Source organism: Agelaius tricolor, unplaced genomic scaffold (assembly GCF_023055355.1).
Source record: "Agelaius tricolor isolate 1412-34295 unplaced genomic scaffold, bAgeTri1.0.p SCAF_57, whole genome shotgun sequence".
NCBI lineage: Eukaryota > Metazoa > Chordata > Aves > Passeriformes > Icteridae > Agelaius > Agelaius tricolor.
Window position 1 is genome coordinate 2,242,308 of NW_027269317.1, and position 27,496 is coordinate 2,269,803.

The 27,496-nt window shown below is 46.5% G+C and overlaps 2 protein-coding genes across 3 annotated transcripts in view; one reads left to right on the plus strand and one right to left on the minus strand.

Moving 5' to 3' along the window:
* Nucleotides 1-12,655, plus strand: LOC139604980 (H-2 class II histocompatibility antigen, A-U alpha chain-like). Its single transcript, XM_071456325.1, has 4 exons — nt 1-147; nt 7,283-7,537; nt 10,046-10,327; nt 12,324-12,655. Exons 1-4 carry the CDS (start codon nt 72-74, stop codon nt 12,476-12,478), a joined length of 768 nt encoding a protein of 255 aa, XP_071312426.1. The 5' UTR covers nt 1-71; the 3' UTR covers nt 12,479-12,655.
* The window catches only part of SLC39A7 (solute carrier family 39 member 7), a 22,555-nt gene continuing 6,431 nt past the window's right edge, over nt 11,373-27,496 (minus strand). Inside the window, exons 4-8 of one of the 2 annotated variants that reach the window (XM_071456293.1) lie at nt 25,241-25,288; nt 20,391-20,486; nt 18,972-19,115; nt 16,266-16,462; nt 11,373-15,141 (exon numbers count right to left, since the gene is read on the minus strand). In XM_071456293.1, coding sequence (XP_071312394.1) covers nt 14,890-15,141; nt 16,266-16,462; nt 18,972-19,115; nt 20,391-20,486; nt 25,241-25,288 — 737 coding nt within the window. In that variant the 3' untranslated portion in view covers nt 11,373-14,889. Of the gene's footprint in view, nt 15,142-16,265; nt 16,463-18,971; nt 19,116-20,384; nt 20,487-25,240; nt 25,289-27,496 lie in introns of both variants that reach the window. The other variant, XM_071456292.1, reaches the window with a different exon arrangement.

The window sequence follows — 27,496 nt, forward strand, 5'->3', positions numbered from 1 at the left end:
TCCCAGTTCCCCCAGTTCGGATCCGCGTTCCTGGCAGCAGCACCGACCCTTCCCGGTGTGCCCGGAGCGCCATGGACGGAGCGCGGAGCCTCCCCCGGCTGCTGCCGCTGCTGGCCCTGACCCTGACCCCGATTCTGGGGGTCCAAGGTGGGGTTTTGGGGGGGTCCCGGCTTTGGGGTTCGCTGGGATTTTGGGAATTCTGGGAATTAAGGGGTTAATGGGATCCATCCCCATTTTTTGGGATTTTTGGGGGGATTTTTGGGGATTTTTTTCGTGTTTTTCCCCCTTTTTTTCACGGTTTAGGGGGGTTGGGTGTGGCCGAATCCGTCTTTTTTCGGGATTTTGGGGCTCTGGATGTTCCTAAACCCCCTTGTCCCCGGGATTTTGGGGCTTGGGAGTGGCCAGACCCCCCTGTTCAAAGGATTTTGGGGGGGTTGGGCGTGACCAGACCCCCCTGTACACAAAATCTGGGGGGGCTGGGTGTGCCCAAATCCCTTTTTTCCCAGGATTTTTGGGATCTGGAAGTGCCTAAACCCCTTTGTCCCCGGGATTTCGGGGGGTTGGGAGGGCCCAAACCCCCCTGTACCCAAAATTTGGGGAACTGGGAGCGCCCAAACCCCCCTGTACACAAAATCTGGGAAACTGGGAATTCCCAATTCCTCTTTTTCCAGGATTTTTGGGAGTCTGGAAGTGCCCAAACCCCCTTGTCCAAGGGGTTTTGGGGGGTTGGGAGTGTCCAAACCCCCCTGTACCCAAAATTTGGGGAACTGGGAGTGCCCAAACCCCCCTGTACACAAAATTTGGGGAACTCAACGTTCCCAAATCCTCTTTTTCTAGGATTTCAGGGGTCTGGATGTTCCTAAACCCCCTTGTCCAAGGGGTTTTGGGGGGTTGGGCGTGGTCAGACCCCCCTGTACACAAAATTTGGGGGGGTTGGGAGTGCCCAAACCCCCCTGTACCCAAAATCTGGGGAACTGGGAATTCCCAATTCCTCTTTTTCCAGGATTTTTGGGTGTCTGGAAGTGCCCAAACCCCCTTGTCCAAGGGGTTTTGGGGGGGTTGGGCGTGGCCAGACCCCCCTGTACCCAAAATCTGGGGGGAGCTGGGAGTGCCCAAACCCCCCCTGTACCCAAAATTTGAGGAACTCAACGTTCCCAATTCCTCTTTTCCCAGGATTTTTGGGTGTCTGGATGTTCCTAAACCCCCTTGTCCAAGGGATTTTGGGGGGTTGGGCGTGGCCGGACCCCCCTGTACACAAAATCTGGGGGGAGCTGGGAGTGCCTAAATCCCTTTCATCCCAGAGTTTTGGGGCTCTGGAAGTGCCTAAATCCCCTTTTTTCCCCAGCATTTTTGGAGTCTGGGAGTGCCCAAACCCCCCTGTACACAAAAATTGGGGAACTGGGAATTCCCAATTCCTCTTTTCCCAGGATTTTGGGGCTCTGGAAGTGCCTAAATCCCCTTTTTTCCCCGGCATTTTTGGAGTCTGGAAGTGCCCAAACCCCCTTGTCCCCGGGATTTTGGGGGGTTGGGAGTGTCCAAACCCCCCTGTACACAAAATTTGGGGAACTCAACGTTCCCAAATCCTCTTTTCCCAGGATTTTGGGGCTCTGGAAGTGCCTAAATCCCCTTTTTTTCCAGCATTTTTGGAGTCTGGGGGTGCCCAAACCCCCCTGGACCCAAAATTTGGGGAACTGAAAATTCCCAAATCCTCTTTTTCCAGGATTTTGGGTGTCTGGATGTTCCTAAACCCCCTTGTCCCAGGGATTTTCAGGGGTTTGGGGTCACCAACCCCCCCTGTTCAAAGGATTTTGGGGATCTGGGGGTGCCCAAACCCCCCTGGACCCAGAATTTGGGGAACTCAAGGTTCCCAAATCCTCTTTTCCCGGGAATTTTGGGGCTCTGGAAGTGCCTAAATCCCTTTTTTTCCACAATTTTGGGCTCTGGAAGTGCCTAAATCCCAATTTCCCGGGATTTTGGGACTCTCAGTGTCCTCAACCCCAAATTTGCTGAGATTTTGAGTAAAAATTCGCAATTCTGGGGGAATTTTGAGTAAAAATCTCGAATTTTCCTGGGATTTTGAGGAGAAATTCCCAATTTTGGGGGGATTTTGAGTCAAAAATCCCCAATTTTCCTGGATTTTTCCCTATTTTTTTGGATTTTGAGCAGAAATCCCCAATTTCCCCAGGATTTTGAGTGGAAATGCTCAAATTTTCTTGGAATTTTGATCCAAAATCCCCAATTTTCCTGGGATTTCCTTGACAATTTTCTAGGATTTTGATCCAAAATCTCCATTTTCCTCCTGATTTTTAGTTTAAATCCTGAATTTTTTTTTGTATTTAAAGTAGAAATCCCAAATTTTCACAGGATTGTGACCAGAAATTCCCAATTTTCCTGGGATTTTGAGCACAAATCCCCAATTTTCCCAGAATTTCCCCCATTTTTGGGGGGATTTTGAGTAGAAATCCCCAATTTTCTGGGATTTTAAGCAGAAATCTCCAATTTTCCCAGGATTTTGTGTAGGAATCCCCAATTTTCTTGGGATTTTGAATGGAAATCCCCAAATTTTTTTTTTTGGATTTTAGGAATTCCCAAATTTTCTGTGGATTTTCAGTAGAATCTCCCCAATTTTCCTGGAATTTTGATCCAAAATCTCCAATTTTCCCAGGATTTTAAGGAGAAATCCCCAATTTTCCTGGGATTTTCCCCCCAATTTTCTGGGAAAATTTGAGCAGAAATCCCCAATTTCCCAGGAATTTTCCTCCAATTTTCTGGGATTTTGAGCAAAAATCCCCAATTTTAATGGAATTTTGAGTAGAAAGTCCCAATTTCCCCAGGATTTTGAGCAGAAATTCGCAATTTTTCTGGGATTTTCCCAAAAATTTCTGGGATTTTTGAGCAGAAATCTCAAATTTCTCAAGGATTTTAAGGAGAAAGCTCAAAATTTCCCAAGATTTTGAGCGAAAATCTCCAATTTTCTGGCATTTTGAGCAAAAAACTAAAATTTCCCAGGATTTTGAATAGGAATCCCCAATTCTCCTGTGATTTTAAGAATTCCCAATTTTTTGGTGGAATTGAGTATAAATTCCCATTTTTTTTTCTGGGTATTTTTATAGAAATTCCCAAATTTTCATGGAATTTCGAGCAGAAATCTCCAATTTCCTTGGGAATTTTTGTAATTTTCCTGGGATTTTGATCAAAAATCTCCCATTTCCCTGGGATTTTTCATTTAAATCCTGAGATTTTTCTTTTTGTATTTTAAGTAGAAATCCCAAATATTCCTGGAATTTTAAGTAGAAATCCAAATTTCCCCAGGATTTTGAGTAGAAATTCCCAATTTTCTGGGATTTTGATCAAAAATTCCCAAATTTTCTTGGAATTTTGAGCAGAAATCCCCATTTTCCCCTGGTATTTTAATAGAAAACCCCAAATTTTCCTGGGAATTTGAGTGGAAAATTCTGATTTTCTTTTCTCATTTTAAGTAGAAATCCCCAATTTTCCCAGGATTTTGAGCAGAAATCTCCCAATTTCCTTGGGAATTTTTCGTAATTTCCCTGGGATTTTGATCAAAAATCCCCAATTTTCCTGGGATTTTAAGTAGAAATTCCCTTTTTTTCTGGTATTTTGATAGAAATCCCCAATTTTCTCAGGACTTTGAGCAGAAATCCAAAATTCTCCCAGGATTTTAAGCAGAAATCCCCAAATTTCCTGGGATTTTCCCTCCAAATTTCTGGGAAAATCTGAGCAGAAATCCCCAATTTCCCTGGAAATTTTTCCTAATTTTCCAGGGAATTTGAGCAGAAAGTCCCAATTTCCCCAAGATTTTCAGCAGAAATTCCCAATTTTCCTGGGAATTTGATCAAAAATCTCAATTTTTTAAATCTGGAGCAGAAATCCCTAATTTTGAATGGAAATCCCGATTTTTCTGGTATTTTAAGCACAAATCCCCAATTTTCGTGGAATTTTCCCCATTTTTTTTGAGATTTTGAGTGGAAATCCCCAAATTTCCTGGGATTTCGAGCAGAAATCTCCGATTTCCTTGGGAATTTTTCATAATTTTCCAGTGATTTTTTTCTTGTGTTTTAATAGAAATCCCCAATTTCTCCTGGGATTTCGAGTATAAATTCCCAATTTTATTTTCTGGTATTTTAATCGGAATCCCCAATTTTTTTTTTTTAATTTTGACTTGAAATCCCCAATTTCACTGGAATTTTCAGCAGAAATCCCGAATTTTCTTGGAATTATCGCCCAATTTCCCCCAGAATTATGAGTAGAATTTCACTGGGATTTTCCTCAAATTTTCTGGGATTTTGATCAAAAATCCCCAATTTTCCCGGGGTTTTGAGTTTAAACCCTAATTTTTATTGGCTTTTAATAGCAAATTGCCAATTTATTGTGATTGTACCAAAAATCCCCAATTTTGCCAGGATTTTGAGCAAAAAATCCCCAAATTTCCCCAGGATTTTCCCCAAATTTTCTGGGATTTTGATCAAAAATCTCTGATTTTCCGGGATTTTGACCAAAATTCCCCCATTTCCCCAGGATTTTAAGTAGAAATCCCCAATTTTCTTGGAATTTTGAGCAAAAATCTCCAATTTTTTTGGGTTTCCAGCAGAAATCCCAATTTTGAATGGAAATCCCAACTTTTCTGGTATTTTAAGCCCAAATCCCCAATTTTCCTGGAATTTTCCTCCATTTTTTTTTGAGATTTTGAGTGGAAATCCGAAATTTTCCTGGAATTTTGAGTAGAAATTTAAATTTCCCTAGGATTTTGAGTAGGAATCCCCAATTTTCTTGGGATTTTGAATGGAAGTCCCCATTTTTTTTTAAATTTAAGAATTCCCATATTTTCTGTGAATTTTGAGCAGAAATCCCAATTTTGAATGGAAATCCCGATTTTTCTGGGATTTTAAGCACAAATCCCCAGTTTTCATGGAATTTTCCCCCCGGTTTTTTTTTTGAGATTTTGAGTGGAAATCCCCAAATTTTCTTGGAATTTTGAGCGTAAATCCTCCAAACTTCCTGGGATTTCAAGCAGAAATCTCCAAGTTCCTTGGGAATTTTTTCATAATTTTCCAGTGATTTTTTTCCTTGTATTTTAATAGAAATCCCCAATTTCGCCTGGGATTTCGAGTATAAATTCCCAATTTTATTTTCTGGTATTTTAATAGGAATCCCCAATTTTTATTTTTTTTTTTTTTTAATTTTGACTCGAAATCCCCAATTTCACTGTAATTTTCAGCAGAAATCCCAAATTTTCTTGGAATTATCCCCCAGAATTTTGAGTAGAATTTCCCTGGGATTTCGATCAAAAATCTCCAATTTTCTTGGGATTCTGACCAAAAAAAATCCCCAATTTCCCTAGGATTTAAAGTAGAAATCCCCAATTTTCTTGGAATTTTGAGCGTACATCCTCCAAATTTCCTGGGATTTCGAGCAGAAATCTCCAATTTCCTTGGGAATTTTTTTCATAATCTTCCGGTGATTTTGACCAAAAAAATCTCAATTTTCCACAGCATTTGAACTACAAATCCATTTTTTTTAAATTTTAACCAAAAAAATCCGTTTTGTGCCCATTTCCCAGTCCAGCACAGCATCATCCAGACGGAATTCTACCAGAAGTCCCTGAGCCCCGGCGTCCCCGACAGCGACGAGTTCATGTTCGACTTGGACCATGATGAGATTTTTGAGCCAAAATCCCAAATTTTCTGGGATTTTGACCAAAAATCCCCCATTTCCCCAGGATTTAAAGTAGAAATCCCCAATTTTCTTGGAATTTTGAGAAAAAAAATCTGTCCAATTTTCTTGGAATTTTGAGCAAAAAAATCTCTTCAATTTTCTTGGAATTTTGAGCGTACATCCTCCAAATTTCCTGGGATTTCGAGCAGAAATCTCCGATTTCCTTGGGAATTTTTTCATAATTTTCCGGTGATTTTTTTCCTTGTATTTTAATAGAAATCCCCAATTTCGCCTGGGATTTCGAGTATAAATTCCCGATTTTATTTTCTGGTATTTTAATAGGAATCCCCAATTTTTATTTTTTTTTTTTTTTAATTTTGACTCGAAATCCCCAATTTCACTGTAATTTTCAGCAGAAATCCCAAATTTTCTTGGAATTATCCCCCAGAATTTTGAGTAGAATTTCCCTGGGATTTCGATCAAAAATCTCCAATTTTCTTGGGATTCTGACCAAAAAAAATCCCCAATTTCCCTAGGATTTAAAGTAGAAATCCCCAATTTTCTTGGAATTTTGAGCGTACATCCTCCAAATTTCCTGGGATTTCGAGCAGAAATCTCCAAGTTCCTTGGGAATTTTTTCATAATTCTCCGGCGATTTTGACCAAAAAAATCTCCATTTTCCACGGTGTTTGAACTACAAATCCAATTTTATTTTTTTTTAATTTTAACCAAAAAAACCCCTTTTTTCCCCATTTTCCAGTCCAGCACAGCATCATCCAGACGGAATTCTACCAGAAGTCCCTGAGCCCCGGCGTCCCCGACAGCGACGAGTTCATGTTCGACTTGGACCATGATGAGATTTTTGATCCAAAATCCCCAATTTTCTGGGATTTTGACCAAAAATCCCCCATTTCCCCAGGATTTAAAGTAGAAATCCCCAATTTTCTTGGAATTTTGAGAAAAAAAATCTGTCCAATTTTCTTGGAATTTTGAGCAAAAAAATCTCTTCAATTTTCTTGGAATTTTGAGCGTAAATCCTCCAAATTTCCTGGGATTTCAAGCAGAAATCTCCAAGTTCCTTGGGAATTTTTTCGTAATTTTCCAGTGATTTTTTTCCTTGTATTTTAATAGAAATCCCCAATTTCTCCTGGGATTTTGAGTATAAATTCCCAATTTTATTTTCTGGTATTTTAATAGGAATCCCCAATTTTTTTTTTTTTTTTTTTAATTTTGACTTGAAATCCCCAATTTCACTGGAATTTTCAGCAGAAATCCCAAATTTTCTTGGAATTATCCCCCAGAATTTTGAGTAGAATTTCCCTGGGATTTCGATCAAAAATCTCCAATTTTCTTGGGATTCTGACCAAAAAAAATCCCCAATTTCCCTAGGATTTAAAGTAGAAATCCCCAATTTTCTTGGAATTTTGAGCGTACATCCTCCAAATTTCCTGGGATTTCGAGCAGAAATCTCCGATTTCCTTGGGAATTTTTTCATAATTCTCCGTCAATTTTGACCAAAAATCTCCATTTTCCATGGGATTTTAACTACAAATCCATTTTTTTTTAAATTTTAACCAAAAAAATCCGTTTTGTGCCCATTTCCCAGTCCAGCACAGCATCATCCAGACGGAATTCTACCAGAAGTCCCTGAGCCCCGGCGTCCCCGACAGCGACGAGTACATGTTCGACTTTGACGGCGACGAGATTTTCCACGTGGAGAAGGAGGAGACGATCTGGAGGCTGCCCGAGTTCCAGGAGTTCGCCAGCTTCGAGGCGCAGGGCGCGCTGCAGAACATCGCCATCGACAAGCAGAACCTGGAGAACTCCATGGCCGCCTACAACCGCTCCCGCACCCCCAGCGGTAACAGCGCCGGGAGGGGGAGATCGGGGAGGGAGGGAGGAGGTTCTGGAAGGTTCTCTGGGAAATTCGGGGGGTTTGAGGGGGTTCTGGAGGAGTTTGAAGGAAGTTTAGGGGGTTTAAAGGGAGTTTTGGGGATGTCCAAGCTCAGTTCCGGAAGGATCGTGGTGGGATTCCAAATGTTGGTGTTCCTCAAACGCAATCCCGGTTGGATGCACCCCAATTTCAGGAGATTTTAACCCAATCCCAGTTGGTTCCACCCAATCCCAGTTGGATCCACCTCAATCCCAGCTGGTCTGACCCAAATCCAGAGGATTTCAACCCAATTTTAGGGACATCCAACCCCAGTTCCAGAAGGTTCCTGGTGGAACTCCAAGCTTTGGTGTCCCTCAAATCCAATCCCAGTTGGATTCACCCCAATTTCAGGAGATTTTAACCCAGTCCCAGTTGGATCCACTTCAATCCCAGTTGGATCCGCCCCAATTTCATGAGATTTCAACCCAATCCCAGTTGGTTCCAACCCCAATTTTAGGGACAACCAACCCAAATTCCAGAAGGTTCCTGGTGGAATTCCAAACTTTGGTGTCCCTCAAACTCAACCCCAGTTGAATCCACCTCAATCCCAGTTGGATCCACCTCAACCCCAGTTGGTTCCAACCCCAATTTGAGGCTCTGGATCCAACCCAATTTTAGGGGATTTCAACCCAGTCCCAGTTGGGATTCCAAGAGAATTCTGAATTTTGGGTTCCACCAACCCAACCCCAGTTGGTTCCACCTCAATCCTGGCTTCACCCAACCCAATTTCGACCAAATTCACCCCAATCCCACCAAACCCCAAACGCCCAACCCCAAATCTGGTGCAGATTCCAAACTTTTCCAATCCCAGTTGGATCCAACCCAATTCTGGGGACATCCAACCCAAATTTGAAACTTTGGTGTCCCTCAAACCCAACCCCAGTTGGTTCCACCTCAATCCCAGTTGGATCCACCTCAATTTCAGTTGGATCCCATCCAATATCAGAGGATTTCAACCCCAATTCCAGAAGGTTCCTGGTGGAATTCCAAACTTTGGTGTCCCTCAAACCCAACCCCAGTTGGATCCACCTCAACCCCAATTGAATCCAACCCCAATTTGAGGCTCTGGATCCAACCCAATTCTAGGGGATTTCAACCCAGTCCCAGTTGGGATTCCAAGAGAATTCCAAATTTTGGGTTCCACCAACTCAACCCCAGTTGCTTCCACCTCAATCCTGGCTTCACCCAACCCAATTTTGACCAAATTCACCCCAATCCCACCAAACCCCAAACGCCAAACCCCAAATCTGGTGCAGATTCCAAACTTTTCCAATCCCAGTTGGATCCAACCCAATCCCAGTTGGATCCAACCCAATTCTGGGGACATCCAACCCAAATTCGAAACTTTGGTGTCCCTCAAACCCAACCCCAGTTGGATCCACCTCAATCCCAGTTGGGTTTGACCCAATCCCAGTTGGATCCGCCTCAATCCCAATTGGCTCCAAACCAATCCCAGTTGGATCCCATCCAATATCTGAGGATTTCAACCCAAATTCCAGAAGGTTCCTGGTGGAATTCCAAACTCTGGTGTCCCTCAAACCCAATCCCAGCTGGATCCACCCCAATTTCAGGAGATTTTAACCCAATCCCAGTTGGTTCCACCTCAATCCCAGTTGGTTCCACCTCAATCCCAGATGGATCCACTTCAATCCCAGTTGGATCCAAACCAATTTCAGGAGATTTCAACCCAATCCCAGCTGAATCCACCCAATCCCAGTTGGATCCATCCCAATCCCAGTTGGATCTATCCCAATCCCAGTTGGATCCATCCCAATCCCAGTTGGGTCCAAACCAATTTCAGGAGATTTTAACCCAATCCCAGCTGGATTCATTTCAATCCCAGTTGGATCCATCCCAATTTCAGGAGATTTTAACCCAATCCCAGTTGGATATATCCCAATCCCAGTTGGATCCATCCCAATCCCAGTTGGATCCACCCCCATACCAATTGGTTCCACCCCAGTTTCACGAGATTTCAACCCAATCCCAGTTGGATCCATCCCAATTTCAGGAGATTTCAACCCAATCCCAGTTGGATCCATCCCAATTTCAGGAGATTTTAACCCAATCCCAGTTGGTTCCATCCCAATCCCAGTTAGTCTGAACCGATTCCAGAGGATTTCAACCTAATTTTATGACGACCAACCCCAATTCCAGAAGGTTCCTGGTGGAACCCCAAACTTTGGTGTCCCTCAAACCCAATCCCAGATGGATCCACCCCAATCCCAGTTGGATCCACCCCAATTTCAGGAGATTTTAACCCAATCCCAGTTGGATCCACCTCAATCCCAGTTGGATCCACCTCAACCCCAGCTGGTTCCAACCCAATTTCACGCGATTTCACCCCAGTCCCAACCGGACGGATCCAATTTCTTCCCGTACCCACCCTGACCCAAAACTCACGGATTTTCCCCCGGATTTTTGCGGCCTTGGCAGTGGCCCCGGAGGTGGCCGTGTTCCCCAAGCACCCGGTGGAGCAGGACGAGCCCAACATCCTCATCTGCTCGGTCACCAAGTTCTGGCCGCCGGTGCTGGGCCTGGTTTGGTTCCGGAACGGCGCCCGGGTCACCGAGGGCGTCCTGGAGACGCCGTTTTACCCCGACCGCGACTTCTCCTTCCGCAAGTTCTCCTACCTGCCCTTCATCCCCGAGCCCGGCGACTACTACGACTGCAAGGTGGAGCACGAGGGGCTGGAGAAGCCCAGCAAGACGCACTGGGGTGAGATTTGGGGATTTTGGGAAAAAAAAAAGGGGTTTTTTTGGGAAAAAAAATGGGATTTTTTGGGAGAATTTGGATTTGGGATTTGGGGTTATTACGACTGCAAGGTGGAGCACGAGGGGCTGGAGGCGCCCACCAAGACACATTGGGGTGAGATTTGGGGATTTTGGGAAATAATGGGATAAAAAAATAGGGGTTTTTTGGGGAAAAAATGGGATTTTTGGGAGAATTTGGATTTGGGGTTATTACGATTGTAAGGTGGAGCACGAGGGGCTGGAGAAGCCCACCAAGACGCATTGGGGTGAGATTTGGGGATTTTGGGATTTTTGGGAACAAAAAAGGGGTTTTTTGGGGAAAAAATGGGATTTTTGGGAGAATTTGGATTTGGGATTTGGGGTTATTACGACTGCAAGGTGGAGCACAAGGGGCTGAAGTAGCCCAGCAAGACGCATTGGGGTGAGATTTGGGGTTTTTGGGAAATCATGGGATTTTTTTGGGGGGAAAATGGGAATTTTGGGAAAAAAAAATGCAGCGTTTTTAGGAAAAAATGGGATTTTTTGGATGTGGGAAGTTGGGGGTTTGGGGTTATTACGACTGCACGGTGGAGCACGAGGGGCTGGAGGAGCCCACCAAGACGCATTGGGGTGAGATTTGGGGATTTTGGGAAATAATGGCATAAAAAAATAGGGGTTTTTTGGGGAAAAAAAGGGATTTTTGGGAGAATTTGGATTTGGGATTTGGGGTTATTACGACTGCAAGGTGGAGCACGAGGGGCTGGAGGAGCCCAGCAAGACGCACTGGGGTGAGATTTGGGGTTTTTGGGAAAAAATGGGATTTTTTTGGGGGGAAAATGGGAATTTTGGGGAAAAAAATGCAGCGTTTTTAGGAAAAAATGGGATTTTTTTGGATGTGGGAAGTTGGGGGTTTGGGGTTATTATGATTGTAAAGTGGAGCACGAGGGGCTGAAGGCGTCCACCAAGACGCATTGGGGTGAGATTTGGGGTTTTTGGGATTTTTGGGAAAAAAATATTATGGGGTTTTTGGGAAAAAATGGTTTTTTTGGGGAAAAAAATGGGATTTTTGGGAGAATTTGGATTTGGGATTTGGGGTTATTACGACTGCAATGTGGAGCACGAGGGGCTGGAGGCGCCCACCAGGACGCATTGGGGTGAGATTTGGGGTTTTTGGGGATTTGGGGAAAAAGAATTACGGGGTTTTGGGGAAAAAAAATGGGATTTTTGGGAAAACAATTTTGCCCTTTTGGGATTTGGGGTGGAAATTGAGGGAGTTGGGATTTGGGATAATTTGGATTGGGTAAATTGGGATTTAGGGTGGAAATCGTGGAATTTAGGATAATTTGGATTTAGGATAATTTGGATTTGGCAAAATTGGGATTTGGGATAATTGGGACTTGGGGTGGAAATCGTGGAATTTAGGATAATTTGGATTTGGGAAAATTTGGATTTGGGGAAATTTGGATGTGGGAAAATTGGGATTTGGGAAAATTTGGCATTTGGGATAACTGGGATTTGAGATAATTGAGATTTGGGATAATTTGGGTTTGGGATATTTTGGATTTGGGATAATCTGGATTTGGGAAAATCTGGATTTGGGGTGGAAATTGTGGAATTTAGGATAATTTGGATTTGGGATAATTTGGATTTGGAATAACTGGGATTTGGGATAATTTGGGTGTGGGATAATTGGGATTTGGGATAATAGGGATTTGGGGTGGAAATTGTGGGATTTAGGATAACTGGGAGTTGGGAAAATTGATAGGGATTTGGGATAATTTGGATTTGGGAAAATTGGGATTTGGAATCATTTGGATTTGGGAAAATTGGGATTTGGGAAAATTGGGATTTAGGGTGAAAATTGCGGGATTTGGGACAGGAAACAATTCGGGAAGAGGAAGAATTTGGGAACTTTGGGATGAAGATGAGGACGAACTAAAACTTGTGATCCCCTAAACGTTGGGAATTGCGGATTTTTCCAGAACCCCAAATCCAGGCGCCGGCCTCCGAGGCCACGGAGACGGCGATTTGTGCCCTGGGCTTGGCCGTGGGCATCGTGGGCATCGCCGCCGGCACCATCCTCATCATCCGCGGGATGAAGCTCGGCCGCGCCCGCACCGAGCGCGGCACGCTCTGAGAAACCCAAAACCCTGCAAAACCACCCCAAAATCCAGCCCCAAACCCCGTGGAATTACCCCAAAGTCTTCCGTGAGATACCATGGAATTGCCCCCAAAATCCCCTGAAATGCAACCCCAAAATCCAGCCCCAAATGCCCTGGAATTGCCCCAAAATCTATCCTGGAATTCTGCAGAATTGTCCTGAAATCTGTCTCAAAATCCCGTCTGAAATGCCACAAAATGAGCCCAAAATCCAGCCCCAAATACCATGAAAAGACCCCAAAATCCTACCCCAAATCCTTCTCCAAATCCAGCCCCAAATGCCACAAAATGAGCCCAAAATCCAGCCCCAAACCCAGCCTGAAATGCCACAAAATGATCCCAAAATCCAGCCCTAAATCCCACAAAATGACCCCAAAATCCAGCCTGAAATGCCACAAAATGATCCCAAAATCCAGCCCCAAATCCCACTACATTGCCCCAAAATCCAGCCCCAAATCCAGCCTAAAATCCCATGGAACTGCCCCAAAATCCAGCCTCAAAATCCCATGAAATTACCCCAAAATCCAGCGCTAAATCCAGCCCCAAATCCCACAAAGTGACCCCAAAATGCAGCCCCAAATGCAGCCCCAAACACCACAATATGACCCCGAAATCCAGCCTGAAATCCAGCCCCAAATCCCACAGAATTGCCCCAAAATCCAGCCCCAAAATCTCATGAAATGACCCCAAAATCCAGCCCCAAATCCTACACAAAGACTCCAAAATCCATCCCCAAATCCAGCCTGAAATGCCACAAAATGACCCCAAAATCCAGCCTGAACTCATCTCAAAATCCAGCCCCAAAATCCCACAAAATTACCCCAAAATTCAGCCCCAAAATCCCATAAAATTACCCCAAAGTCCAGACCCAAATCCCATGGAATTACCCCAAAATCTGTCCCCAAACCCCGTGAAATTGTCCTGAAAACCAGCCCCAAATCCCACCTGAAATCCTGTGGAATTGCCCCAAAATACAGACTGAAATCCTGTAAAATGACCCCAAAATCTGTCCAAAATCCCATGAAATTACCCCAAAATCCAGCCCCAAAATCCAGCCCTAAATGCCACAAAATGACCCCAAAATCCAGCCCCAAATCCCACAAAATGACCCCAAAATCCAGCCCCAAAATTCAGCCCCAAATCCCACAAAATGACCCCAAAATACAGCCCCAAATCCAGCCCAAAATCCCACAAAATAACCCCAAAATCCAGTCCCAAATCCGATGGAATTACCCCAAAATCTGTCCCAAACCCCCCTTGAAACTCCTTGAAAATTTTACCGAAGTTACCCCAAAAGCTCTTTAAAATTCCCTGTAAAATCTGCCCCAAATTCCTCAAATTCACTCGAAATTCCCTTAAAGTCCCCAAAATATTCCATTAAAATCTACCAAAATTCCACTAAAATCCCCCCAAAATCCCCTTAAATCCCACTAAAATTCCACCAAAATCCCATTAAAATCCCCTCAAAATTAAAAAAAAAACCATTAAAATCTCCTCAAAATTCCCTTAAAATCCTCAAAAATTCCCTTAAAATACCCCAAAATCCCCCTGAAATTTCCACCAAAATCCCCCCTAAAATTCCCTTAAAATTCCACCAGAATCCCCCAAAAATCCCATTTAAATCAAAATATTTCCCAAAAATTCCCATTTTCCCCCAAAATCCCCCTTTCTCCCAAAATTCCCATTTCCCCCCCAGAATTTCTTGTCCCGTCCTGTCCCCAACAAAAGGGGGGGGGGGGAGAAGGGATTTGGGATCGGTCCCTCCCCCCCTTTGGAATTTTCTGGCAAAAAAAAATTGGGAATGATGAGGGGGGGGGGAGGGGTTTGGGTCCCCAAATGTCCCCAGCCCCCCAGGAAGGTCCGTTTGACCTCCCCATCATGGCGGCACCGGAAGTGACCACAGAGAATAGGAGCCGCTCTCGCCACCAGGAGCCGCTCTATCCTCCATACTCTATGGTCGGTCCTCCAGCACCTCATTTTCTTCGAATTTTTCCCATTTTTCACCAATTTTTTTCTCAAATCCCCGTTTTTCATCCCCAAATATATTCCACGCACTCATCTCGTCGTCATCCTCACATTTTAATCCATCATGATTTGCCATGCCGCCATCATTAGTGATAAAAAAACCCCCACCCCCATCCCTCCAAATTCCCAAAAATCCCCCAAAATTCCCCATCTAAACCCCAAATCTCCCATTTTTTTCATGCTTTCAACCCAAAATCTCTCCTTTTCCTCATGTTTTGAACCCCAAATCTCTCATTTTTCTCTCGATTTGGTCCCAAAATGGGATAGACTTAGCAATGGGCACCTCCCATTTCGCACAAGGCGGAGGGGGGGACCCAAACAAAATTTGGGCTTTTTGGGTTTTTTGAGGAATTTTGGGAATTCCTACTCGTAGTAGGCGATGAGCAGCATCATGGCCACGCCAGCCAGCAGCGCCAGCAGCTGCAGCAGGGCCTGGCCGGGCCCGGAGTCCCTCAGGATTTCAGGCAGCACTGACACCGTGCCCAGGTAGATGAAGCCGCCAGCCGTGAAGGGGAGGATCCCCGAAATGGCGCCAGTGCCGGAGCCCTCAGCCAACAATGAGCAGGCGGCACCCGCCAGGGCGGCCAAGGCGGTCAGGAGCTGCAGGAGCATGGCCTGGAAAGGATACTGGGGTTACTGGGATGGACTGGGATGGAGTGGGAAGGGGTGGGGCCTCACCCGAGCAGCTCTTTCTGCCCTCACAAAATGGCGGCACAGAGCGGGTGGGTGAAGCGCCCACCACAAGGGGTCGCTCTGGCACTCCCAACGCTATGGTTGGTCCTCCAACAGCCCCTTTTTTTCTGTTTTTTCCCCGATTTTTCCCACCCTAAACCCTTTTATCCCCCAGTTTTTCCCGAATTCCATATGCAGAGGGACTGGGAGTGGAGTAATGTGGGTGTAAGAGGGAACTGGGATGAACTGGTAGGGACTGGGAAGGGGTGGGGTCTCCCTCTCACGGAGCCTTTTCTGCCCTCACAAAATGATGGCACTGGAAGTGACCATAGAGTGGGTGATGTGCCTGCCACTAGGGGGCGCTCTGGACCACCCAACTCTATGGTTGGTTCTCTTCCTTTTACCCCCTTTTTTTCCCTTGATTTTTCCCCTTTTTTCCCACCCTAAACCCTTTTATCCCCTTTTTTTCCCGAATTCCATGTGCAGAGGGACTGGGAGTGTAGTAATGTGGGTGAAGTGGGAACTGGGATGAACTGGGAGGGACTGAGAGAGACTGGGAAGGGGCGGGGCGTCACCCTCACGGGCCCTTTCAGCCCTCACAAAATGGCGGCACCAGAAGTGACCACAGAGGTGGCAGCCACATTGCCCACCAGTAGGGGGCGCTCTGCATTCCCAACTCTATGGTTGGTCCTCCTCCTCTTACCCTCTTTTTTCTCCTCATTTTTCCCTTTTTTTTTCCCCCCACCCTAAACCCTTTTATCCTCTTTTTTAACCTTTTTTCCCCCAAATTCCAGTGCAGAGGGACTGGGAGTGGAGTAATGTGGGTGAAGTGGGAACTGGGATGAACTGAGACTGGGAGGGAGTGGGAAGGGGCAGGACCTCACCCTCACGGGGCCTTTTCCGCCCTCACAAAATGGTGGCACCGGAAGTGATCATAGAGTCGGCGGCCACACCGCCCGCCACTAGGGGGCGCTCTGGCCCTCCCACCACCCAAATCTATGGTCAGTCCTCCAACATCCCATTTTTCCCCAATTTTTCCCGATTTTCCCCCAGTTTTTTTCTCCAACCTGTCCCTTGGAGCAGCCGGCTCTGAGCAGCATGGCCATGTCCCCCAGCTCGTGGGGCAGCTCGTGCAGCAGCACCGACAGCGCCGTCAGCGTCCCCCGGGCGGGGCCTCCCCAAAACGCCGCCCCCAGGGCCAGCCCGTCCGTGAAGTTGTGGGCGGCGTCGGCCGCCAGGTTCAGGTAGCCAGAGGCTGCCATGGCTGTGGCAAAAGAGCCCAGAATTAGCCCAAAATTATCCCAAAGTTACCCCAAAACTGTCCTCAAATTCAGCTGAAAGTCACCTCTAATACACCCCAAATCAGTCCCAAAATCAGCACAAAGTCACCCCAAAATCGCCTCTAAAACACCCCAAAGTTACCCCAAAATCAGCCCAAATTTATCCCCAAAATCGGCCCCAAAGTCACCCCAAAATCACCTATGAAAGACCCCAAAGTTACCCCAAAATCAGCCCAAATCTATCTCCAAAATGGTCCCAAAATCAGCCCAAAGTCACTCATAAAACACCCAGAAGTTACCCCAAAATCAGCCCCAAATTATCCCAAAATCAGCCCTAAATCATCCCCAAAATAACCCCCAAATCAGCCCCAAAGTCACCCCAAACTCATCCCAAATTTTCCCCTAAATCATCCCTAAAACACCCCAAAGTTACCCCAAAATTATCCCAATTTTACCCCTGAAGTCACCCCAAAATCATCTCCAAAATCAGTCCAAAGTCACCCCAAAATCATCCCAAAATAATCCCCAACGTCGCCAAATCCCCTCAAATGTCCCCAAATCCCTCCACATGTCCCCAAATCCCCTCAAAGTCCCCAATGTCCTCAATCCCCTCAAATCCCCCCAATGTCCCCAATCCCTTAAATATCCCCAAATGTCCCCAAACTCCTCAATGTCCCCAATGTCCCCAAATGTCCCCAATGTCCCCAATCCCCTCAATGACCCCAAATCCCTCAAGGGTCCCCAAATCCCTCAAGGGACCCCAAATGTCCCCAATCTCCATAAATATCCCGAATGTCCTCAATGTCCCCAATGTCCCTAAATCCCCTCAAATGTCTCCAAATCGCCCCAATGTCCCTAAATACCCCCAATGTGCCCAAACTCCTCAATATCCCCAATGTCCTCAATGTCCCTAAATCGCCCCAATGTCCCCAAATCCCCCCAATGTCCCCAAATGTCCCCAATCCCCTCAATGTCCCCAAATCCCTCAAGGGTCCCCAAATGTCCCCCAATCCCCCCAACGTCCCCAATTCCCCCAATGTCCCCAATCTCCATAAATATCCCCAATGTCCTCAATGTTCCCAATGTCCCCAAATCCCCTCAAATGTCCCCAAATGTCCCAATGTCCCCAATTCCCCCAATGTCCCCAACCTCCATAAATATTCTCAATATCCCCAATGTCCCTAAATCTCCTCAAATGTCCCCAAATCCCCTCAATGTCCCCAGATCCCTCAAGGGTCCCCAAATGTCCCCAATCCCCCAAATACCCCCCAAGTCCCCAAACGCCCCCAATGTCCCTCAAGGTCCCCAAATGTCCCCAAATTCCTCAAGGGTCCCCAGATGTCCCCAGATCCCCTCAATGTCCCCAATCTCCATAAATGTCCTCAATGTCCCTAAATCCCCTCAAATGTCCCCAAATATCCCCAATGTCCTCAATGTCCCTAAATCCCCTCAAATGTCCCCAAATGTCCCCAAATCCCCTAAAAGTCCCCAATGTCCTCAATGTCCCCAAATCCCTTCAATGTCCCCAAATCCCTCAAGGGTCCCCAAATGTCCCCAATCCCCCCAACGTCCCCAATCCCCCCAACGTCCCCAATCTCCATAAATATCCCCAATGTCCTCAATGTTCCCAATGTCCCCAAATCCCCTCAAATGTCCCCAAATGTCCCCATGTCCCCAATTCCCCCAATGTCCCCAATCTCCATAAATATTCTCAATATCCCCAATGTCCCCAAATACCTTCAAATGTCCCCAAATACCTTCAAATGTCCCCAAATCGCCCCAATGTCCTCAATGTCCCAAATGTCCCCAATCTCCATAAATATCCCCAATGTCCCTAAATCCCCTAAAAGTCCCCAAACACCCCCCAAAGTCCCCAAACTCCTCAATGTCCCCAAATGTCCCCAGTCCCCCCAAATGTCCCCAAATCCCTCAAGGGTCCCCAAATGTCCCCAATCTCCATAAATATCCCCAATGTCCCCAAATCCCCTAAAAGTCCCCAAATGTCCCCAAACTCCTCAATGCCCCCAAATACCCCCCAAGTCCCCAAACGTCCTCAATCCCCCCAATGTCCCCCAATGTCCCCAATGTCCCCAAATTCCTCAAGGGTCCCCAAATGTCCCCAGATCCCCTCAATGTCCCCAATCTCCATAAATATCCCCAATGTCCCCAAATCCCCTCAAATGTCCCCAAATGTCCTCAATGTCCCTAAATCCCCTAAAAGTCCCCAAATGTCCCCAATCCCCCAAATGTCCCCAAATCCCTCAAGGGTCCCCAAATGTCCCCAATCCCCCCAATGTCCCCAATCTCCATAAATATTCTCAATGTCCTCAATGTCCCCAAATCCCTTCAAATGTCCCCAATTCCCCAATGTCCCCAATCTCCAAAAATATTCTCAATGTCCTCAATATCCCCAATGTCCCTAAATCCCCTCAAGTGTCCCCAAATGTCCCCGATGTCCCCAAATCCCCTCAAAGTCCCCAATCCCCTCCTCACCTGCCCTCTCCCCGTCCGGGCCCTTCCTGTGCTGGCCCTTGGTGCCCTTGGTGGCCTTTGTCCCCTTTGTCCCCTTGGTCCCCTTGGTGGCCTTGGTGTCGCCGTCGGCCTCGTCCTCGCTGGAGCTGTGCTTGGCCTTGGGGCCTGCGAGCCAAAAATCACAAAATTTCACCCAAAAATCGGCTCCAAAATGGTCAAAGCTCACCCCTGAAAAGCAAAATTCCGGCAAAAATAGCGAAAATTCACAAAAAAGTTATCACAAAAATTCCCCCAAAACCCCCATTTCTTCCCCAAATCCCCGAATTTTTCCCCCCAAATTCCCCCTAAACCCCCATTTTTCCCCCAAATCCCCATTTTTTTCCATCAGAGAAACCCATTTTCCCCCCTTAAATCCCCATTTTTCCCCTCAAATCCTCATTTTTCCCTGGTTTTGCCCAAAACCCCAAATTTTTCCCCAAAATCCCCATTTCCCTCTCCAACCCCCATTTTTTCCCCATTTTTGCCCCCTAAACCCCCCATTTTTCCCCAAAATCCCCCTAAATCCCCATTTTTTTTCCCAAAATCCCCAATTTTTCCCCCAAATCCCCATTTTTCCCCGTTTTTGCCCAAAACCCTCATTTTTTCCCCCCAAATCCCCATTTTCCTGGATTTTGCCCAAAACCCCCATTTTTTCCCCAAAATCCCCATTTTTTTTTCCATCAGAAAAACCCATTTTCCCCCCCCAAATCCCCATTTTTTCCCCAAAATTCCCCCTAAACCCCAATTTTTTCCCAAATCCCCATTTTTTCCCCCAAAAATTCCCATTTTTTGCCCCAAATCCCCAATTTTTTCCCCAAAATCCCCATTTTTTTCCATCAGAAAAACCCATTTCTCCCCCAAAATTCCCCCTAAATCCCCATTTTTCCCCCAAATCCCCATTTTTTCCCGTTTTTGCCCCAAACCCCCATTTTTTCGCCCAAAATCCCCATTTTTTTTTCCATCGGAAAACTCCATTTTTCTGGGTTTTTTCCCCCCAAATCCCTAATTTTTTCCCCCAAATTGCCCCGAAACCCCTATTTTTTCCCCAAATCCCCAATTTTTTCCTCCCAAATTTCCCCTAAACCCCAATTTTTTTCCCCAAATCCCCATTTTTTCCCCAAATCCCCGATTTTTCCCCCAATCCCCATTTTTCCCCCAAATCCCCATTTTCCCCAAAATCCCCCCAAAATCCCCATTTTTTCCCCAAGATCCCCAATTTTTTCCATCAGAAAAACCCATTCTTCCCCTCCAAATCCCCATTTTTCCCCCACTAAATCCCCCATTTTTTCCCCAAAATCCCCGTTTTTTTCCCCCCAAATCCCCATTTTTTCCCCCCAAATCCCATTTTTTTTCCCCATTTTTGCCCGAAATCCCCGTTTTTGTCCCCATCCTGACCGTGACCGTGGCCGTGGCCCCCGCAGTGCCGCACTGCCAGCTCCACGCCCAGGAAGGTGACGATCCCGGCCAGCACCCACAGCCCCACGGCCAGCGCCGCGCCTGACACACACAAAAGGGACAAACATGGTGAAAATGGCACCAAAACGGTGACAAACGGTGAAAAATGGTATGAAAATGGTGAAAAACGGGCAAAAAACGGTGAAAAAAGGGTGAAAATTGGTACGAAAATGGTGAAAAAAGGGTGAAAATGGCGCTAAAATGGTGAAAAAAGGGTGAAAAATAGTACTAAAAGGGTGAAAAAAGGGTGAAAATTGGTACGTAAATGGTGAAAATTGGTAGTAAAATGGTGAAAAAAGGGTGAAAAACGGAGCTGAAATGGTGAAAAACTGGTGAAAAATGGTATTGAAATGGTGAAAAAATGGTGAAAATTGGTACTGAAATGGTGAAAAACGGGTGAAAAACGGTACAAAAATGGTGAAAATTGGTACTAAAGTGGTGAAAAACTGAACTGAAATGGTGGAAAAAGGGTGAAAAATGGTGAAAAAAGGGTGAAAAACGGTACGAAAATGGTGAAAAAAGGGTGAAAACAGCGCTGAAATAGTGAAAATTTGTACTAAAATGGTGAAAAAAGGGTGAAAAAAGGGTGAAAATTGGTACGAAAATGGTGAAAATTGGTAGTAAAATGGTGAAAAAAGGGTGAAAAACGGAGCTGAAATGGTGAAAAACTGGTGAAAAATGGTATTGAAATGGTGAAAAAATGGTGAAAATTGGTGCTGAAATGGTGAAAAACGGTACAAAAATTGTGAAAAAAGGGTGAAAAATGGTACAAAAATGGTGAAGAAAGGGTGAAAATTGGTACAAAAATGGTGAAAAACCGGTGAAAATTGGAACTGAAATGGTGGAAAAAAAGGGTGAAAAATGGAGCTGAAATGGTGAAAAAAGGGTGAAAAATAGCACGGAAATGGTGAAAATTGGTGCTGAAATGGTGAAAATGGCACCGAAAATGGCAACAAAATGGGCCCAAACCAGCAGAAATGGCAAAAAATTGTCCCAAAATAGTTGAAAATAGGCCCAAAATGGCACCAAAATGGAGAAAAAACGGTGAAAATGGTACTGAAATGGTGAAAAAAGGTTCGAAAACGGTGAAAACCGGTGAAAAATGGTATAAAAATGGTGAAAAAAGGGTGAAAACTGCAGCAAAATGGCAAAAAATGGTGAAAAATGGTACTGAAATGGTGAAAAAAGGGTGAAAAAAACCGGTGAAAAATGGTATGAAAATGGTGAAAAAAGGGTGAAAATTGGTACTGAAATGGTGAAAAAACAGTGAAAAACGGTACTGACATGGTGAAAAAAGGGTGAAAAATGGCACAGAAATGGTGAAAAAAGGGTGAAAAAAGGTACTAAAATAGTGGAAAAATGGTTAAAAATGGTACGAAAATGGTGAAAAAAGGGTGAAAAAAAACGGTGAAAAATGGTGTGAAAAAAGGGTGAAAAATGGCAACAAAATGGGCCCAAACCAGCAGAAATAGCAAAAAATTGTCCCAAAATAGTTGAAAATAGGCCCAAAATGGCACCAAAATGGTGAAAAACCAGTGAAAAATGGTGAAAGACCGGTGAAAAATGGCAAAAAATGGTGAAAAAAGGGTGAAAAATGGCACTGAAACGGTGAAAAAAGGGTGGAAATTGGTACTAAAGTGGTGAAAAATCAGTGAAAAATGGAACTGAAATGGTGAAAAAAGGGTGAAAAACGGTGCTGAAATGGTGAAAAACTGGTGAAAATGGCACCAAAAATGGCACCAAAAATGGGCCCAAAATGGCCCCAAAATAGAACAAGATTGGCCCAAACTGGCAGAAATGGCAAAAAATTGTCCCAAAATAGTTGAAAATAGGCCCAAAATGGCATCAAAATGGGAAAAAATGGAAAAAATGGGCCTAAAATGGCATCAAAATGACCAAAAATGGAAAAAATGGGCCTAAAATGGCACCAAACAGGCCCAAAATGGCTCCAAATTGACCGACCCAAAATGGCCAAAAATGGCACCAAATTGGCCCTAAATGAGCCCAAAATGGCTCCAAATTGGCACCAAAATGGAAAAAATTGGCTCCAAATGGGCCCAAAATGGCCAAAAATGACTCCAAAAGGGCCAAAAATGGCTCCAAAATGGAGCAAAATTGGCCCAAAATGGCTCCAAAAAGCTCCAAAAAGGACAAGAATTGGCTACAAATTGACCGACCCAAAATAGCCAAAAATGGCACCAAAAGGGCCCCAAAAATGGCACCAAAAATGGCCAAAATGTCACTAAAATGGGACCAAAATGGCAACAAAAATGGCAACAAATTGACCGACCCAAAATAGCCCAAAATGGCTCCAAATGGGCCCAAAATGGCACCAAAATGGAAAAAAAATGGGCCCAAAATGGCAACAAAAATGGCAGCAAAAATTGCAACAAATGGGCCCAAAATGGCCTCAAACAGACCCAAAAGGGCACCAAAAATGGGAAAAAATGGCACCAAATTAATCGAAATTGACCCAAACTGGCAAAATAGCAAAAAAATGGCCCAAAATAGTTCAAAATAGGCCCTAAATGGCTCCAAATTTGCACCAAATGGAGCCAAGTTGCCCAAAATGGCACCAATCTGGCCCAAAAATGGCTCCAAATTGACCGACCCAAAATAGCCCAAAATGGCACCCAAAAGGTCAAAAATGGCTCCAAAGTGGCACCAAACTGGCAAAAAATGGGCCCAAAAGGACCCAAAATAGTTCAAAATAGGCCCAAAATGGTCAAAAATGGCTCCAAATGTCTCCAAAATGGCTGAAAAATGGCCCAAAATAGTTCAAAATAGGCCCAAAAATGGCCTCAAATGTCCCCAGATTGTCCCCAAGTGTCCAAAGTGGCTCCAAACAGACACAAAATGGCCCCAAAATGGCCAAAAATTGGCACCGAGTGGCCTCAAAATGAACCCGAATGGCCTCAAATGTCCCCAAGGTGTCCCCAAGGTGTCCCCAAAGTGTCCCTAAACCACCCCCAACCCCAAAAATGTCCCCAAATGTCCCCAAGGTGTCCCCAGGCTCTCACCGTGTCCATGGTGGGAGTGGCCGTGGCCCTCGTGGTGCCCTGAGGGGACAAAAGGGTCCCAAAATTGTCCCCAGATTGTCCCCAACACCTCCCAGTGTCCCCAAAGTGTCCCAGTGTCCTCAAATGACCCCAAAATGTCCCCAAGGCGTCCCCAAACCCCCTAAATCCTCCCCAAATTGCCCCAAAAATGTCCCAAAATGAACCCAAAAATGTCCCCCAATGTCCCCAATGTGTCCCCAAGCCCCCCAAAGTGTCCCCAAGGTGTCCCTAAACCCCCCTCAAACCACCCCAAAATGTCCCCAAATGTCCCCAAGGTGTCCCCAGGCTCTCACCATGTCCATGGTGGGAGTGGCCGTGGTGCTCATGGGGGGCTGTGGGGACAAAAGGGTCCCTAAATTGTCCCCAAAGTGTCCCCAAAGTGTCCCTAAAGCCCCTTAAAACCACCCCAAAATGTCCCAAAAATGTCCTCAAATGACCCCAAAGTGTCCCAAATATGTCCCCAAGTGGCATCCCAGTGTCCCCAAAGTGTCCCTAAATCCCCTTAAAACCACCCCAAAACTTCCCAAAATGACCTTAGTGTCCCCCAAAGTGTCCCCAACCCCCTCAAAGTGTCCCTAAACCACCCCCACCCCCCCAAAAATGTCCCAAAATGTCCCAAAAATGTCTCAAAAGAACTCCAAAGTGTTCCCAAAGTGTCCCCAAACCCCATAAAACCTCCCAAAAACGGTCCCAAAAACGTCCCCAAAGTGTCCCCAAGCCCCCTAAACCCCCCTCAAACCACCCCCAAAATGTCCCCAAATGTCCCCAAGGTGTCCCCAGGCTCTCACCGTGTCCATGGTGGGAGTGGCCGTGGCCCTCGTGGTGCTCTGTGGGGACAAAAGGGTCCCAAAATTGTCCCCAAAGTGTCACTAAAGCCCCTTAAAACCACCCCAATATGTCCCAAAATGTCCCAAAAATGTCTTCAAATAGCCCCAAAGTGTCCCAAAAATGTCCCCAAGTGGCATCCCAGTGTCCCCAAAGTGTCCCTAAATCCCCTTAAAACCACCTCAAATCCCCCCAGTGCTGTCCCAAAATGACCCCCAAGGTGTCCCTCAAAGTGTCCCTAAACCACCCCCAACCCCCCAAAAATGTCCCAAAATGACCCAAAAATGTCTCCAAGTGTCCCCAAAAATGTCTCCAAACAACTCCAAAGTGTCCCCAAACCCCATAAAACCGTCCCAAAAATGTCCCCAAAGTGTCCCCAAGCCCCCTAAACCCCCCCTCAAACCACCCCAAAGTGTCCCCAAGGTGTCCCCAAGGTGTCCCCAGGCTCTCACCGTGTCCATGGTGGGAGTGGCTGTGGCCCTCGTGGTGCTCATGGGGGGCTGTGGGGACAAAAGGATCCCAAAATTGTCCCCAAAGTGTCACTAAAGCCCCTTAAAACCACCCCAAAATGTCCCAAAATGATCCAAAAATGTCCTCAAATGACCCAAAGTGTCCCAAAAATGTCCCTAAATCCCCTTAAAACCACCCCAAATCCCCCCAACGCTGTCCCAAAATGACCTTAAAGTGTCCCCAAAGTGCCCCAAGGTGTCCCCAACGTGTCCCTAAACCACCCCCAACCGCCCAAAAATGTCTCCAAGTGTCCCCAAAAATGTCTCCAAACAACTCCAAAGTGTCCCCAAAGCCCCTAAAACCTCCCCAAAACTGTCCCAAAATGACTCCAAAGTGTCCCCAAGCCCCCTAAACCACCCCAAAATGTCCCCAAATGTCCCCAAGGTGTCCCCAGGCTCTCACCGTGTCCATGGTGGGAGTGGCCGTGGCCCTCGTGGTGCTCATGGGGGGCTGTGGGGACAAAAGGGTCCCAAAAGTGTCCCCAAATTGTCCCTAAACCCCCCAAACCCTCCTCAAACCCCCCTATAACTACCCCTAATGTCCCCAAAATCCCTCCAAACTGTCCCAAAATTGTCCCCAACTGTCCCCAAGGTGTCCCAGTGTCCCCAAACTCCCTTAAAACCACCCCAAACCTGCCCCGATCTTCCCCTGAACTGCCCCAAACTCCCCCCAAAACTTCTCCAAAGTGTCCCTAAACCCCCTAAAACTACCCCAAAACTGCCCCAAAATCCCCCTAAAGTGTCCCCACAGTGTCCCCAAACCCCCTCAAATCCCCCCCACAACCCCCTTAAAACCACCCCAAAACCCGCCTAAAACCACCCCAAAGTGTCCCAATATCCCTCTAAAGTGTCCCCAGACTGTCCCCATGTCCCCAAACCTCCTAAAATCACCTCAAATCCCCACAAACTCGCCCTAAAACCACCCCAAAACCCGCCTAAATCCCCTCAAAAACCACCCCAAACCACCCCGAAACTTCTCCCAAGTGTCCCCAAGGTGTCCCCAGGGTGTCCCCCGGTGCCACCCACCCAGGGCGTGGGGGATGAGGTGCAGGAAGGCGTCCCCCAGCAGCCAAGTGTCCCAGTGTCCCTAAAGCCCCTAAAACCGCCCCAAAACCCACCCCAAACCATCTCAAAATCTCCCTAAAACCACCCCAAAGTGTCCCAAAATCCCCCTAAAGTGTCCCCAAAGTGTCCCCAAGCTGTCGCAGTGTCCTCAAACCCCCTAAAATCACCTCAAATCCCCCCCAAACCACCCCACAACCCCCCTAAAATGTCTCAAAATCCCCCTAAAGTGTCTCCAAAGTGTCTCCAGGGTGTCCCCATGGTGTCCCCATGTCCCTAAACCCCCTAAAACCACCTCAAATCCCTGCCAAACTCGCCTAAAACCACCCCAAAATCCCTCAAAAACCACCCCAAACCACCCTGAAACCACCCCAAAACTTCTCCAAGGTGTCCCCAGGGTGTCTCCAGGGTGTCCCCAAGGTGTCCCCATGTCCCCAAATCCCCTAAAATCACCTCAAATCCCCCCCACAACCCCCTTAAAACCACCCCATAACCCCCCTAAAACCCCTCAAAAACCACCCCAAACCACCCTAAAACTTGTCCCAAGTGTCCCCAGGGTGTCCCCAAGGTGTCCCCAGGGTGTCCCCGGGTGCCACCCACCCAGGGCGTGGGGGATGAGGTGCAGGAAGGCGTCCCCCAGCAGCCAAGTGTCCCAGTGTCCCTAAACCCCCTAAAACCACCCCAGAACTGCCCCAAAACCCACCCCAATGTGTCCCAAAATCCCCCTAAAGTGTCCCCAAAGTGTCCCCGTATCCCAAACCCTCCTAAAATCACCTCAAATCCCCCCCAAACTCCCCTAAAACCACCCCAAAATCCCTCAAAAACCACCCCAAAATGTCCCCAAAGTGTCCCCAGGGTGTCCCGAAGGTGTCCCAGTGTCCCCAAACCCCCTAAAATCACCTCAAATCCCTGCCAAACTCACCCTAAAACCACCCCAAAACCCCCCTAAAACCCCTCAAAAACCACCCCAAAACTTCTCCAAAGTGTCCCTGGGGTGTCCCCAAGGTGTCCCAGTGTCCTCAAATCCCCCCCAAACTCCCCTAAAACCACCCCAAAATGTCCCAAAATCCCCCTAAAGTGTCTCCTAAGTGTCTCCAGGGTGTCCCCATGGTGTCCCAGTGTCCCTAAATCCCCTAAAACCACCTCAACTCCCCACAAACTCCCCTAAAACCACCCCAAGATCCCTCAAAAACCACCCCAAACCACCCCGAAACCATCCCAAAATCCCCCTAAAGTGTCCCCAAAGTGTCCCCAAACCCCCTAAAATCACCTCAAATCTCCCCCACAACCCCCTCCAAACCACCCCAAAACCCCCTAAAATCCCTCAAAAACCACCCCAAACCACCCCAAAATGTCCCCAAAGTGTCCCCAGGGTGGCCCAGTGTCCCCAAACCCCCTAAAATCACCTCAAATCCCCCCCACAACCCCCCTAAACCACCCCAAAACCCCCCTAAAACCACCCCACAACCCCCTTAAAACCACCCCAAAATCCCTCAAAAACCACCCCAAAATGTCCCCAAAGTGTCCCCAGGGTGTCCCCAAGGTGTCCCAGTGTCCCCAAATCCCCTAAAATCACCTCAAATCCCTGCCAAATTCA

Excerpts from the sequence above, each read along its gene's own strand:
- LOC139604980 (XM_071456325.1), top strand. The coding sequence starts at position 72 with ATGGACGGAGCGCGGAGCCTCCCCCGGCTGCTGCCGCTGCTGGCCCTG. Across the intron at positions 148-7,282 it reads CCCGATTCTGGGGGTCCAAG|TCCAGCACAGCATCATCCAG; the intron begins GTGGGGTTTTGG and ends CCCATTTCCCAG. Across the intron at positions 7,538-10,045 it reads CCGCTCCCGCACCCCCAGCG|TGGCCCCGGAGGTGGCCGTG; the intron begins GTAACAGCGCCG and ends CGGCCTTGGCAG.